Source organism: Schistocerca piceifrons, chromosome 5 (assembly GCF_021461385.2).
Source record: "Schistocerca piceifrons isolate TAMUIC-IGC-003096 chromosome 5, iqSchPice1.1, whole genome shotgun sequence".
Lineage (NCBI taxonomy): Eukaryota > Metazoa > Arthropoda > Insecta > Orthoptera > Acrididae > Schistocerca > Schistocerca piceifrons.
In genome coordinates, this window is record NC_060142.1 from 106,359,420 (window position 1) to 106,370,687 (window position 11,268).

General features: G+C 41.8%; 1 protein-coding gene across 2 annotated transcripts in view; it reads left to right on the plus strand.

The window, feature by feature from the left end:
* Window positions 1-10,635, plus strand: part of LOC124798594 (cytochrome P450 6k1-like) — an 83,613-nt gene extending 72,978 nt beyond the window's left edge. For both annotated transcript variants that reach the window (XM_047262061.1, XM_047262060.1), the window contains exon 8: window positions 9,961-10,635. In XM_047262061.1, coding sequence (XP_047118017.1) covers window positions 9,961-10,127 — 167 coding nt within the window. In that variant the 3' untranslated portion in view covers window positions 10,128-10,635. The remainder of the gene's footprint in view (window positions 1-9,960) is intronic.
* The last annotated feature ends 633 nt before the right edge of the window (window positions 10,636-11,268 follow it).

The following is an 11,268-nucleotide window of genomic DNA, read 5'->3' on the forward strand; positions in this document are numbered from 1 at the left end:
ATCCACGAACAGAATGCGGTAAGAATGACTACTTAAACGTTCTGTGAGTGCTGTAAATTAGCCTAATTCTACACGAATCTTACAGGAGCAATTTTCAGGGGATTATAATGTATCCCCAGACTGATCACTTAAAGTTGGTTCTTGAAACTTAATAAGTGGGATAATTAACTGGATTTTAGAAAAACTGGGTAGTCGCAAAGAAACAGGTACTAGTTGTTTTTTGGTATAAATAAGGAAATCGGGACAATTGTACAGATCGGTCTGTCAAATGAGTAACATGAAGCTAATGTTAGGAGACTAGGTGAAAAATGTTTTGCTAAGATTGCAGCAGGCTAAATGGAACGTAGAGAAGAAGTAAAACACATAGCGTTAACATTTTTTAGGACTACTTTCACAAAAGATTGCAAAATTGTTCAAAAAGCTTAACGTTCAGGTAGGATTCCAAACGGTTAACAATTTGGGGAACCTGTTGAGGCACGGTCTGGAATCCGTGCAAAATAAGTTTTGTAAAACTGGAGTACATAAAATAAAGTGTGTGAATGTTTTTACGTGGGACAAACAGAGCGAGAGTTCAAATCCTGGTTTCAAGAACGTAGGTATGCCAGCGATAGTAGTGCATTACGTCCCCATGTGAACGATAAAAGCCATACTCAGGCAGAATTAGAAAGTAGCATGACAGTCCTACACACAGAGAGGAAGGGGAACAATTGGGACATCTTGGAGGAATTTGAAATGGCTCGGAGTACTATGGGACTTAACATCTGAGGTCATCAGTCCCCTAGAACTTAGAACTACGTAAACCTAACTAACCTAAGGACATCACACACATCCATGCCCGAGGCAGGATTCGAACCTGCGACCGTAGCGGTCGCGCGGTTCCAGACTGTAGCGCCTAGAACCCGCTCGGCCACTGCGGCCGGCGAATTTGAAATACGTGCATTCAGTCAAGTGGCTCCAGAACTGTTAATCAAAGAACTAATCAGTAGAGGTAGGGAATGGTTTTTAGTCATTTTGACGATACGTTGTGAGAGGCACGTAAAAACTATTATCACCCTCCTAACCACTTTTCTGAAATAGAGTATATAGACAACCACTTCTCCCTTTACTACTTTTCTTTGCGCCCTACAGTGATTAGCAAATACCACGTAAAAATTTAATAAAAATATTTAAAAAGAATAAAAAAATTGAACCTTCAAATGTACAGTCCCTTCCCTATGTACCATTCTGATTAGTGAATCAAGACAAATTTTCTGAAATTTTGTAACGTTATTCTTTGTAGATAAATAATTTTTTAATTGTTGAAAGGTACAATCTCGTGCCCAGGTATTACAGTGATGCTTCTTTTACTGAGGTTAAATGTGGCAGGCAACCACCGTCCCTTTACTATTTTCTTTACGTGCACACAAACTACATGTGTTTTTGTTGTTTTTATTTTACTGCTTTAACGGGCAGTAAACATATTGGCATATGAACAACAGTAATAATAAATTATAGGGTGGGACAAATGTCTTCACATTTTTTCGTTTGACGAACAGTGCAGAGTGGAACTACAAATCTAAACATTTCTTTTTGTAATTTTTGATAAGTCATGTCTATCCAAAACAAAATACTTTTTTGTACAATTTTGTAATTTACTTTTCCAATTTAGACAAATCCCTTTGTAATCTTGGACAAGTCATCCTTTTCCAAGACAAAACATTTCTTCTACAATTTTGTAATGTACTTTGTACTACTGCAATGTGTGTTTACCAATGTGCAGGCACATAAGATATACTTTTACTTGTTATTGGTTACTGTTTTGACTTTTGATAAAAACATCGGCATTTGCACAGCCGCACTGCCGTGAGGTGGTGCGCTCTTGCACCGAGTGGTTTCCATAGCAACTGCGAGCGCACTGAAGTAGCAGTACTCCGTAGTCCTTCTCACGACAAACATTCCCTTTTTCCAGGTTTAAATTATATGTCACACCTTTTGGTTCGTGAATTTATGATTAAGGAACAAACTGTCAAAGTTATTTCTGGTATGAAGTGGTATGTATTGGTCCTAACACTTTGTTCGATTTTACGCTTCCTTGTTAACATTTGGTGTTTTAAAAAAATGTATAACTAATTATGTGGTGTCACCGCCAGACACCACACTTGCTAGGTGGTAGCTTTAAATCGGCCGCGGTCCATTAGTACATGTCGGGCCCGCGTGTCGCCACTCAGTGATCGCAGACCGAGCGCCACCACACGGCAGGTCTCGAGAGACTGACTAGCACTCGCCCCGGTTGTACGGACGACTTTGCTAGCGACTACACGGACGAAGCATCGCTCATTAGCTGAGCAGATAGTTAGAATAGCCTTCAGCTAAGTAAATGGCTACGACCTAGCAAGGCGCCATTAGCATTACATTGCATTTATCTAGAGAGAGTCTCACTTGTATCGTCAAGAGCGATGTACAAATGATGGATTAAAGTTAAGTATTCCAGCAGCTACGTACTTTTCTTTATAGTATTCATTACGTATCCTGTTTCAGACCTCACGCCACCCAGCGTGAGTTAGCGCGTGCATCTTGGCCACCTCTTTCTATTAGTGTACGTAGTGTTGGCAAGTCTGCCGACACTACAAATTATTTGTCGCAGTGTTTACACCAGGAAATCTGATGATGGGGAGAGCCAGAAACATATCAACTGGTATATATGCACAAAAAAAACTAGAACCTGTTTGTATGCGACTACTCAGCTTTTCTAAAATCCATTTAATTATATTAATAATAAGCTGCCAGTCAGTCATTGCACCACTTGAAAATCTTGCCGATATCTGACTGAATACTCGTGCAAATTTTTCAGAGAGTACCCCATAATGGATAATTGCATCATATATGAAAAGGCTGAGGTTATTGTTAATATTTTGTGCAAGGTCATTAATATACATCATGAACAATTTCATGTTAATATCGCGATATTTAGATGCCTCTGACAGAAATAAGGTAATATTGAGAGAAGATGGAATACACAGATAACATGTTTAGAGTCCAGAGTTCGATCAGACTACAGTTCACATGAGACAGATAATAACGTCAGTTGGGCAATACATTTATGAAAGTGCCAGGTGACATAACTAGGCTCAAAGTTTACAGCCAGTGCAATGTCCTCCGCTTCCCCACCCAATCATCCCACTTTTTAGCTGGACGCAGCCGGCCGCAGTGGCCGAGCGGTTCTAGGTGCTTCAGTCCGGAACCGCGCTGCTGCGGTCGCAGGTCCCAATCCTGCCTCGGGCATGGATGCGTGTGATGTCCTTAGGTTAGTTAGGTTTAAGTAGTTCTAAGCTCTAGGGGACTGGTGACCTCAAATGTTAAGTTCCATAGTGCTTAGAGCCATTTGAACGTAGTACAGTTGCTAATATTCTTGCATTTACTGCCGATCCAGACATTGAACACACCAGCTTAGATGCTAAAACCAGAAAAGATCAACCCACCAGTGTATCAACCGTTATGAAACTTCGCGATAGTATATAACATACAGGACGACTTTTTCCACCGTATACAAACTCAAGGGATTGATCGACGAGAGGATATGGAACAAAAAAGGACCAATGAACTTATGTCTGCAAATGCATGGTTTCCATGCGAGAGAACATTTATTCAGTCATACTTTGTTACAGAGTATACACAGTATGGCCATCCGATAGCAGGGTTGACTACGGTGTATGCCCGGTGAACGTTATCTGCCAGCGTGTGTAGCCCCAACAGCCAAAAATTCGGAGGTGGTGGTGTTATGGTGTGGTCGTGTTTTTCACGGAAGAGTCTTTTGCGTGGCATTACCAGAGCACAGACCTACGTTGATGTTTTAAGCACCTTATTGCTTCCTACTGTTGAAGAGCAATTCAGGGACGGCGACTGAATCTTTCAACACGATCGAGCCTGGGTGGAAGGCCGGTGGCGGGTAGGGCTTTGGGGGGGGGGGGGGGGGGGGGGGGATAGATTTCAACTACCACCAACGTCACTGGCAGAAATCGGAACTGTCATTATATCACTACGGATTAAAACTTGCTACCAGATATACTGAGGTAGCATTGTTTTTTGTTTTTTTTTACTTCACTAAACACTGCAATATAAAAATTGCTTCTCTGTGTCACTATTCTTCTATTTGCAAAGGTATCAAATACTGTAAAAATTTTGCGTTGAGAATCGTATCGTAACTTTTCTATTTCCATGAATAAATAATTTCTGGTATTAACCATGATTGAAAATGATCTGTCCTTTGCGTAATACTCTTAAGCAAAAATTTTATCTGGAGAACACGAGTTATTTATGTGATACGAGGCGCCGTAATTCAGTCTATTCTGCATGACACCGATCGGTGATGTTGGCGTGTGTGGATTAAGAACGAAAAGGAGACTCCGTGGTTTTAATCAGATAATGAAAATGCTGAAGAAACAGAGATTGTAGCACTCCCAGTTCAAAAAAGTGCGCACAGATGTTGACAGCCAAAAATTAATAGAAACTCGTGCTCCCGTAGCAACATCAGTGCGGTAAGCATACACCTTCCATCATTATACCTCAGCGAACGATCTTGCCAAGAACTCGAGAAAATTACGGTCCTGCGTAAAATCACAGAGCGGATCGATGGCTTCTGTCCACCCATTCGTCAACAAGTCTGGTTGTGTAGAAAACAGCAAAAAGGAAGCTGAAGTTTTAAATTTCACGTTTAAGCAATCATTCCTGCAGGAGGATCATATAAACATAACGTCTTTTGACTGTCTTACAAACTCCCGCATAGAGGACATAGGTATCTGTGGCTTAGGGAAGCAGCCAAAAGTGTTGGAAATAAGTAAGTCGACAGGTCCGGGTGGATACCCAGTTCGGTCTGGAGCCTTATTAAGCTTCCATCTATCTTGAATCTCTCTCTCCCCCCCCCCCCCCCCCCCCCCGCCACCCTCCCAGCGCAAATTCCAAAGCGAATGGAGAAAAACGCAGCTAAATTCTGTGTATAAGAAAGGCAAAAGACTGGACCCGCAGAATGTCAGACCAATAACCTTACATCGGTTTGCTGCAACACTCTTGAACACATTACGAGCTAGTACGTAATAAATTTCCTTGCCACAGAAAAGCATGTGGCCACAAATCAGCGTAGATTTAGAGAGCGTCGCTCCTGCTGGTATCCACATGCCCTTTTTTTCGCATGATATCCTACAAACAATGGATGAATGGCAACAGGCAGATACTATTTTCCTAGATTTCCGAACAGCATCTGACACGGTGCCCCACTGCAGACGAAGGTCGGAGCATACAGTTGAGGTTATCAGACACGTGAATTGCTCAAAGACGTTTTTAATAATGGAACCCAGTTCGTTGTCCCTGAAGGCAGCCTGAGGAGTGCCCCAGGGACGCGTGGTAGGGGTGCTCGTATTCTCTGTATACATGAATAGTGATCTGACGGATTGGGTGGGCGGCAATTTACGGCTGTTTGCTGATGACGCAGTGGTGTACAAGATGGTGTAGTCGTTGAGTGACTGTAGGAGCATACAATATGACTTAGAATTTCTAATTGTTACAAGGAACAGAACATTGCTCTAAATGCACAAAAAAGGATGTACGTTAATTCGGATGCGTAGGGAAAATAATCTTCTAACGTTCGAATGAAGCATTAGTAGCGCGCTGCTTGACATAGTCACATCGATTAAATACGTGGCCGTAACGTTGCAGAGCGATATGAAATGGAACGAGCACGTCAGGTTGGAAGTAGGGAAGGCAAAGGTTCCACTTCGTTGTATTGGGAGAATTCTGGGGAAGTGTAGCTCATCCACAAAGGAGACATCGTATAGAAAACTACTGCGACCCATTCTTCAGTACTGTTCGAGTGTTGTGGACCACTACCAGGCCAGATGAAAGGAAGTTGTCGAAACAATTGAGAGGTACGCTGTTAGATGTGTTACGGTAGCTTTGGTCTGCAAGTAAGTGTTACGGAGGTGCTTCGAGAACTCAAATGGGAGTCCTGGAGGGTAGACCACGAACTTTTCGTGATGCGACATTCGGGAAATTTAGTTAGTAGGCGTTGAGACCGATCGCAGAACGATTCTATTGCCGCCAACGCACATTTCGCGTAAGGACAGGACCACGAAGATGAGATGCGAGAAATTGGGGTTCGAGCGGAGTTTTCTAGACAGTCCTTTTCCCTCGCTCTGTTTGCGAGTGGAACAAGAAATGAAATGATTAGTAAGTGGTACGTGGAACCCTCCTCCATACATCGTACGGCGGCTTGTGTAACATGTTTATAGATGTGGATGTAAATCAGTTTTTTGGGTGTGATAGAAGACATGGATTTCCTTACAACTTCTGAAAGAATTACAATATTTTGACTACATTTAACTACATGAAACGCTTTTTTGTCGTGTTTCATAAACGTTGTTATTATTCTACATCCTCGGTTCACAGTGAAGGTAACCAAGCACAGATAAACACGTCAACTTCTTAATCGACCGATCGTTGACGTAAAGTATAAAAATCATCTCTGTTGACAATTTTGCCATAGTTACATTTGCATCCAAAAACAATTCTTAGAACACCTTTTACAATAATTACGTATAGACATACACTGAAGTGGAGGTATGTGCAGAGAAATGAGACTTATTGTCATTATCCTTTTATAAAAGAGGCGCCCAGGTTCTCCTCGCACGTAGAGTTTGTAACATTGTCTAAAAGGGTTGCATAATTGAAATTATTTTCTGCATTTAATAGTTAATGTGGGAATACAAACATCCGTTTTTTTAATTTATAATATTTTTAATCTTCACCCCTTTCCCTCTACATCTCCTTCTACATCTATCACATACTTGTATTTTTGGTTTAAGCAGTGTTCGGCAAAGGATGAATCTGGATTCTTTAATCTCTAGCTTCCATATTGTACTTTTAGTCTCGTACGGATTGGCTTTCCAGTCTGACCAGTATACGGGAGGACTAACACTCTTTGTAGATGATCTTATAAACCACACTTTTCCGTTAAGGCCGTTTTGTTTCCCTTTCGAATTAAAGAAACATCTACCCAGTGTCTGTGGGATATATAAAGACAAAGAAAAACCCTTTGCCTTTAAAATTTTGCTCATACTACTAGAAATTTTATCTGTAACAGGTAAATTACAAAATATCCTTTGCAGTCTATCTACAGTGTCCATTGGATACTATAGTGATCTGGTTTGCTTTTACAAGTCTTGTAGAGAATTTTGTCAATAACGCTGAATTCAAATTCAGTATTTGTGGCTATTGTTTTTATTATTTTACGTCCCTGGTCATAGCCTTCTTGGGACATATATTAAAAGGATGGCTTGTTTATCTATGGTTGGTTGCCATTTTGGGGTCAGTTGTGTACTAAAAATGGGCTTTCGGTTAGTTAATGCAACACACAATGTTTCTTCAAGAACCCACTGTTGAATCAATTGAATGATTGGCAGGTATGAACGAGCTACACTAGACTAGAGGTAAAGAAAGCATTGCTTTCCTACTGTGTCAACTCTGAATTACGTGAAACATTGCTACTTCATTTCGAATTACTATTATAACCTCGCCTGACAATTAAACGATAGCAAGTTAATTACCAAGCTATGATGCTGTGAATAAAGCAGCCTCTTTTACATTTTACACATACTTCCTCTACTCGCAAACACACAACTCTCGAACATTACAGAACACACCTACCTTCGTGCATGATGAAGTGTCTTGGCAGGCATGGTGTGTGACTCTTTGCTTCCGGTCTGGCCGGGGGTGTTGGGCTGCCTGGGCCACCAAGAGGGAGCTCGGAACCAGCCGGTCTTCATCCTCCACTGGTCAGTAGCCCAGTTGAAAAAGGATCCACCGCAGCGTTCTGTTGAAGTCATTCCATGTAAACACTAAAAACCAATACCGGGTTTCTCGGTGGCGCATTTCAGCACCAGTTCTCAATTAACACAATTATAGTTTCTCAGCTGATTGAGAAACCTCCATCTCTGATGCAAAAGTCACATTGCAGAACGAGCATATTACTGTATAAGTCATGATAATATCCTATCCCGCAGTTACTTCCGCGACTGTCACCATGAGTTCCTCAGATGAAGCAAGCAGGTGACATTTAACATTTTGGTTTCATACTGAAACTCGAAACATTTTAAAATCGGAAACTGATACCTCTGGCTTCTGTGATGTCAGTAAATATCGCCAATGTTGTTAGAAAGAAAAGGAAAAACGAGAGAGAGAGCAAAATAAGGAAAACGGAGCCTAGCATATGCCTACATAGCACCAGCACATGACACCTTATCCGTGGATACTTATTCTGATGCCGGCCGAAGTGGCCGATCGGTTCTAGGCGCTACAGTCTGGAACATCGCGACCGCTACGGTCGCTGGTTCGAATCCTGCCTCGGGCATGGATGTGTGTGATGTCCTTAGGTTAGTTAGGTTTAAATAGTTCTAAGTTCTAGGGGACTGATGACCTGAGAAGTTAAGTCCCATAGTGCTCAGAGCCATTTGAAACATTTGAACTTATTCTGATATGCCTTGCGGACAAACAACAGTAACGTTTAGAGCTTACGTTTATAACAAGTCCAGGGAATTCATAGAGTAAATGTTGTGTCAAAGTACACAAATGGCCGCATTTTACCTGTCTGAAACGTACACTATGTGATCAAAAGTATCCGGACACCTGACTGAAAATAACTTACAAGTTCGTGGCGCACTCCCTTGGTAATGCTGGAATTCAGTATGGTGTTAGGCCACCCTTAGCCTTTAATGACAGCATCCACTTTCGCTGACTTACGTTCAATCAGGTGCTGGAAGTTTTCTTGGGGAACTACAGCCCATTCTTCACGGAGTAATGAGCTGAGGAAAAGTATCGATTTCGCTCGGTGAGGCCTGACACGAAATCGGCGTTCCAGAATATCTCAAAGGTGTTCTATACAATTCAGGTCAGGACTCTGTGCAGGCCAGTCCACTGCAGCGATGTTATTGTCGTGTAACCACTCCGCCACAGGCCTTGCATTATGAACAAGTACGCGATCGTGCTGAAAGATGCAGTCGCCATCTCCGAATTGCTCTTAAACAGTGGGAAGCAAGAAGGTGCTTAAAACATCAATGTAGGCCTGTGCTGTGATAGTGCCACGCAAAACAATAAGGGGTGCAAGCCCCCTCCATAAAAAACACGACCACACCATAACACCACCGCCTCCGAATTTACTGCTGGCACTACACACGCTGACCGATGACGTTTACCGGGCATTCGCCATACCCACACCCTGCCATCAGATGGCCACACTGTGCACAGTGATTCGTCACTCCACACACTGTTCCATCGCCCAATGTTTACGCTCATTACACCAAGCGAGACGTCATTTGGCATTTACCAGCGTGATGTGTGGCTTATGAGCAGCCGCTCGACCATGAAATCAAAGTTTTCTCACCTTCCGCCTAACTGCCATAGTACTTGCAGTGGATCCTGATGCAGTTTGGAATTCCTGTGTGATGGTCTGGATAGATGTCTGCCTATTACACATTACGACCCTCTTCAACTGTCAGCGGTCTCTGAGAGTCAACAGACGAGGTCGGCCTGTACGCTTTTGTGCTGTACTTGTCCCTTCATGTTTCCACTTCACTATCACATCGGAAACAGTGGACCTAGGGATGTTTAGGAGTGTGGAAGTCTCGGGTACAGACTTATGACACAAGTGACACCCAATCACTTGACCACGTTCGAAGTGAGTGAGTTCAGTGGAGCGCCCTATTCTTTTCTTTCACGATGTTTAATGACTACTGAGGTCGCTGATACGGAGTACCTAGCAGTAGGTGGTGGCACAATGCACCTAATATGAAAATCGTTTGTTTTTGGGGGTGTCCGGATACTTTCGACGACAGGACGATACAGAAAAGCAGTTTCTTTCTAATGAGGAGGCACAGTTTATGCTGATTTAAAATCACTCCCCCCAGCTCTATAATTTGATCTGTATACATGTTTCAGGTATGCGGATGGGCCTGTTGCAAACCAAAGTGGGCCTCACGAACATCCTCTCTAAGTATAGCATGCGAACCACTCAGAAGACAGTAGCAAACCTGCATTACCATCCACGGTCTCCAGTCCTCATGGCTAAAAGTGGAATCCATCTTCAGTTTGTAAGGCGTTTCTAGGAGGACAACAAAGAAGAATGATCTTCACGAGCAAAGTGATCAGTATTGGTGCCTGAAATTGTAATTACTGTGTTCTGTGTTGTCTATGTAATTAAGCATTGTAGGTCGTAGATAATCCTTACACAACGGCTTTATTCTTTGAATTACTATTGCGTGAGATGCAGACAACTGACATTCAATATTGAACTTTTAGCACATATTGTGCACTTATTTTTGATAAATAAACACACTACTACGTATTTCACTTAAACTGTAAGATGATGATTGCTACTGCAACTGCTCTTCGTAATATTTTCTAAAAGGGAAACCACAGTGGCCATCTAATGGTTACTTTATACAACTGGCTCCCAGTTGAGTACCTATTCCATAGATGACAATAGCGATGCTGAGATGCCTCTATGGTATAGAAATTGTACATCAGGAAGACAGAGACCTATGCTTTCGTAAAAGAGCATTTTGAGGTGATTTTATGAAATAGACATTCAGACAAATGAAATAATCTGAATAACTTAACTGTTGTCTAAAATGTGTAGGATCTGAAGTTCGTATTTTCATACTTCCAAGAACAGTAATATTTATGATAATCTCGGTACCATGTGTGCTGAACTTCTGTTTTACCAGCTGTGGGGCGGCGGGTGGAAAATTTTAATTTCTTTGTATTATTTGTCGCCGTTCTCAACACAAGCTCTCTAACTACAATGTTGGCAACCAGAAAGTGATTAGCAAAAACGTGATGCCTGTAATTAAATTTCACTGTGCCCACTCTGATGGAGAAATAAAGTTATTGATCACTGAAGTTCGTTACTCTGAGGATGTAGGATGTCTGGGATTCATAGTATATGCAGTTTACTATAACATTTTTCACTACATTCTGAAAATGGTAAAGCGTAAAATTCCAGATAAATGTTTTACCAAGCACTGCTACTATCAGCTATTGTACTATCAGAGCTGTTCAGAGTCTACTGCGTAAATCGTATTATCACTAGATTACGAAACTGTTCAATAATCTTTATCGATGTAAATGTTCAAAGTGAATGCTCGCCAAAATTTGATGTTAATACTCATCAAACGCCACGCTAGTAATGATAGAAGGTCTATCCTGCAGCGACATGTGAAAATACAACACACGCAAACTGAGAAT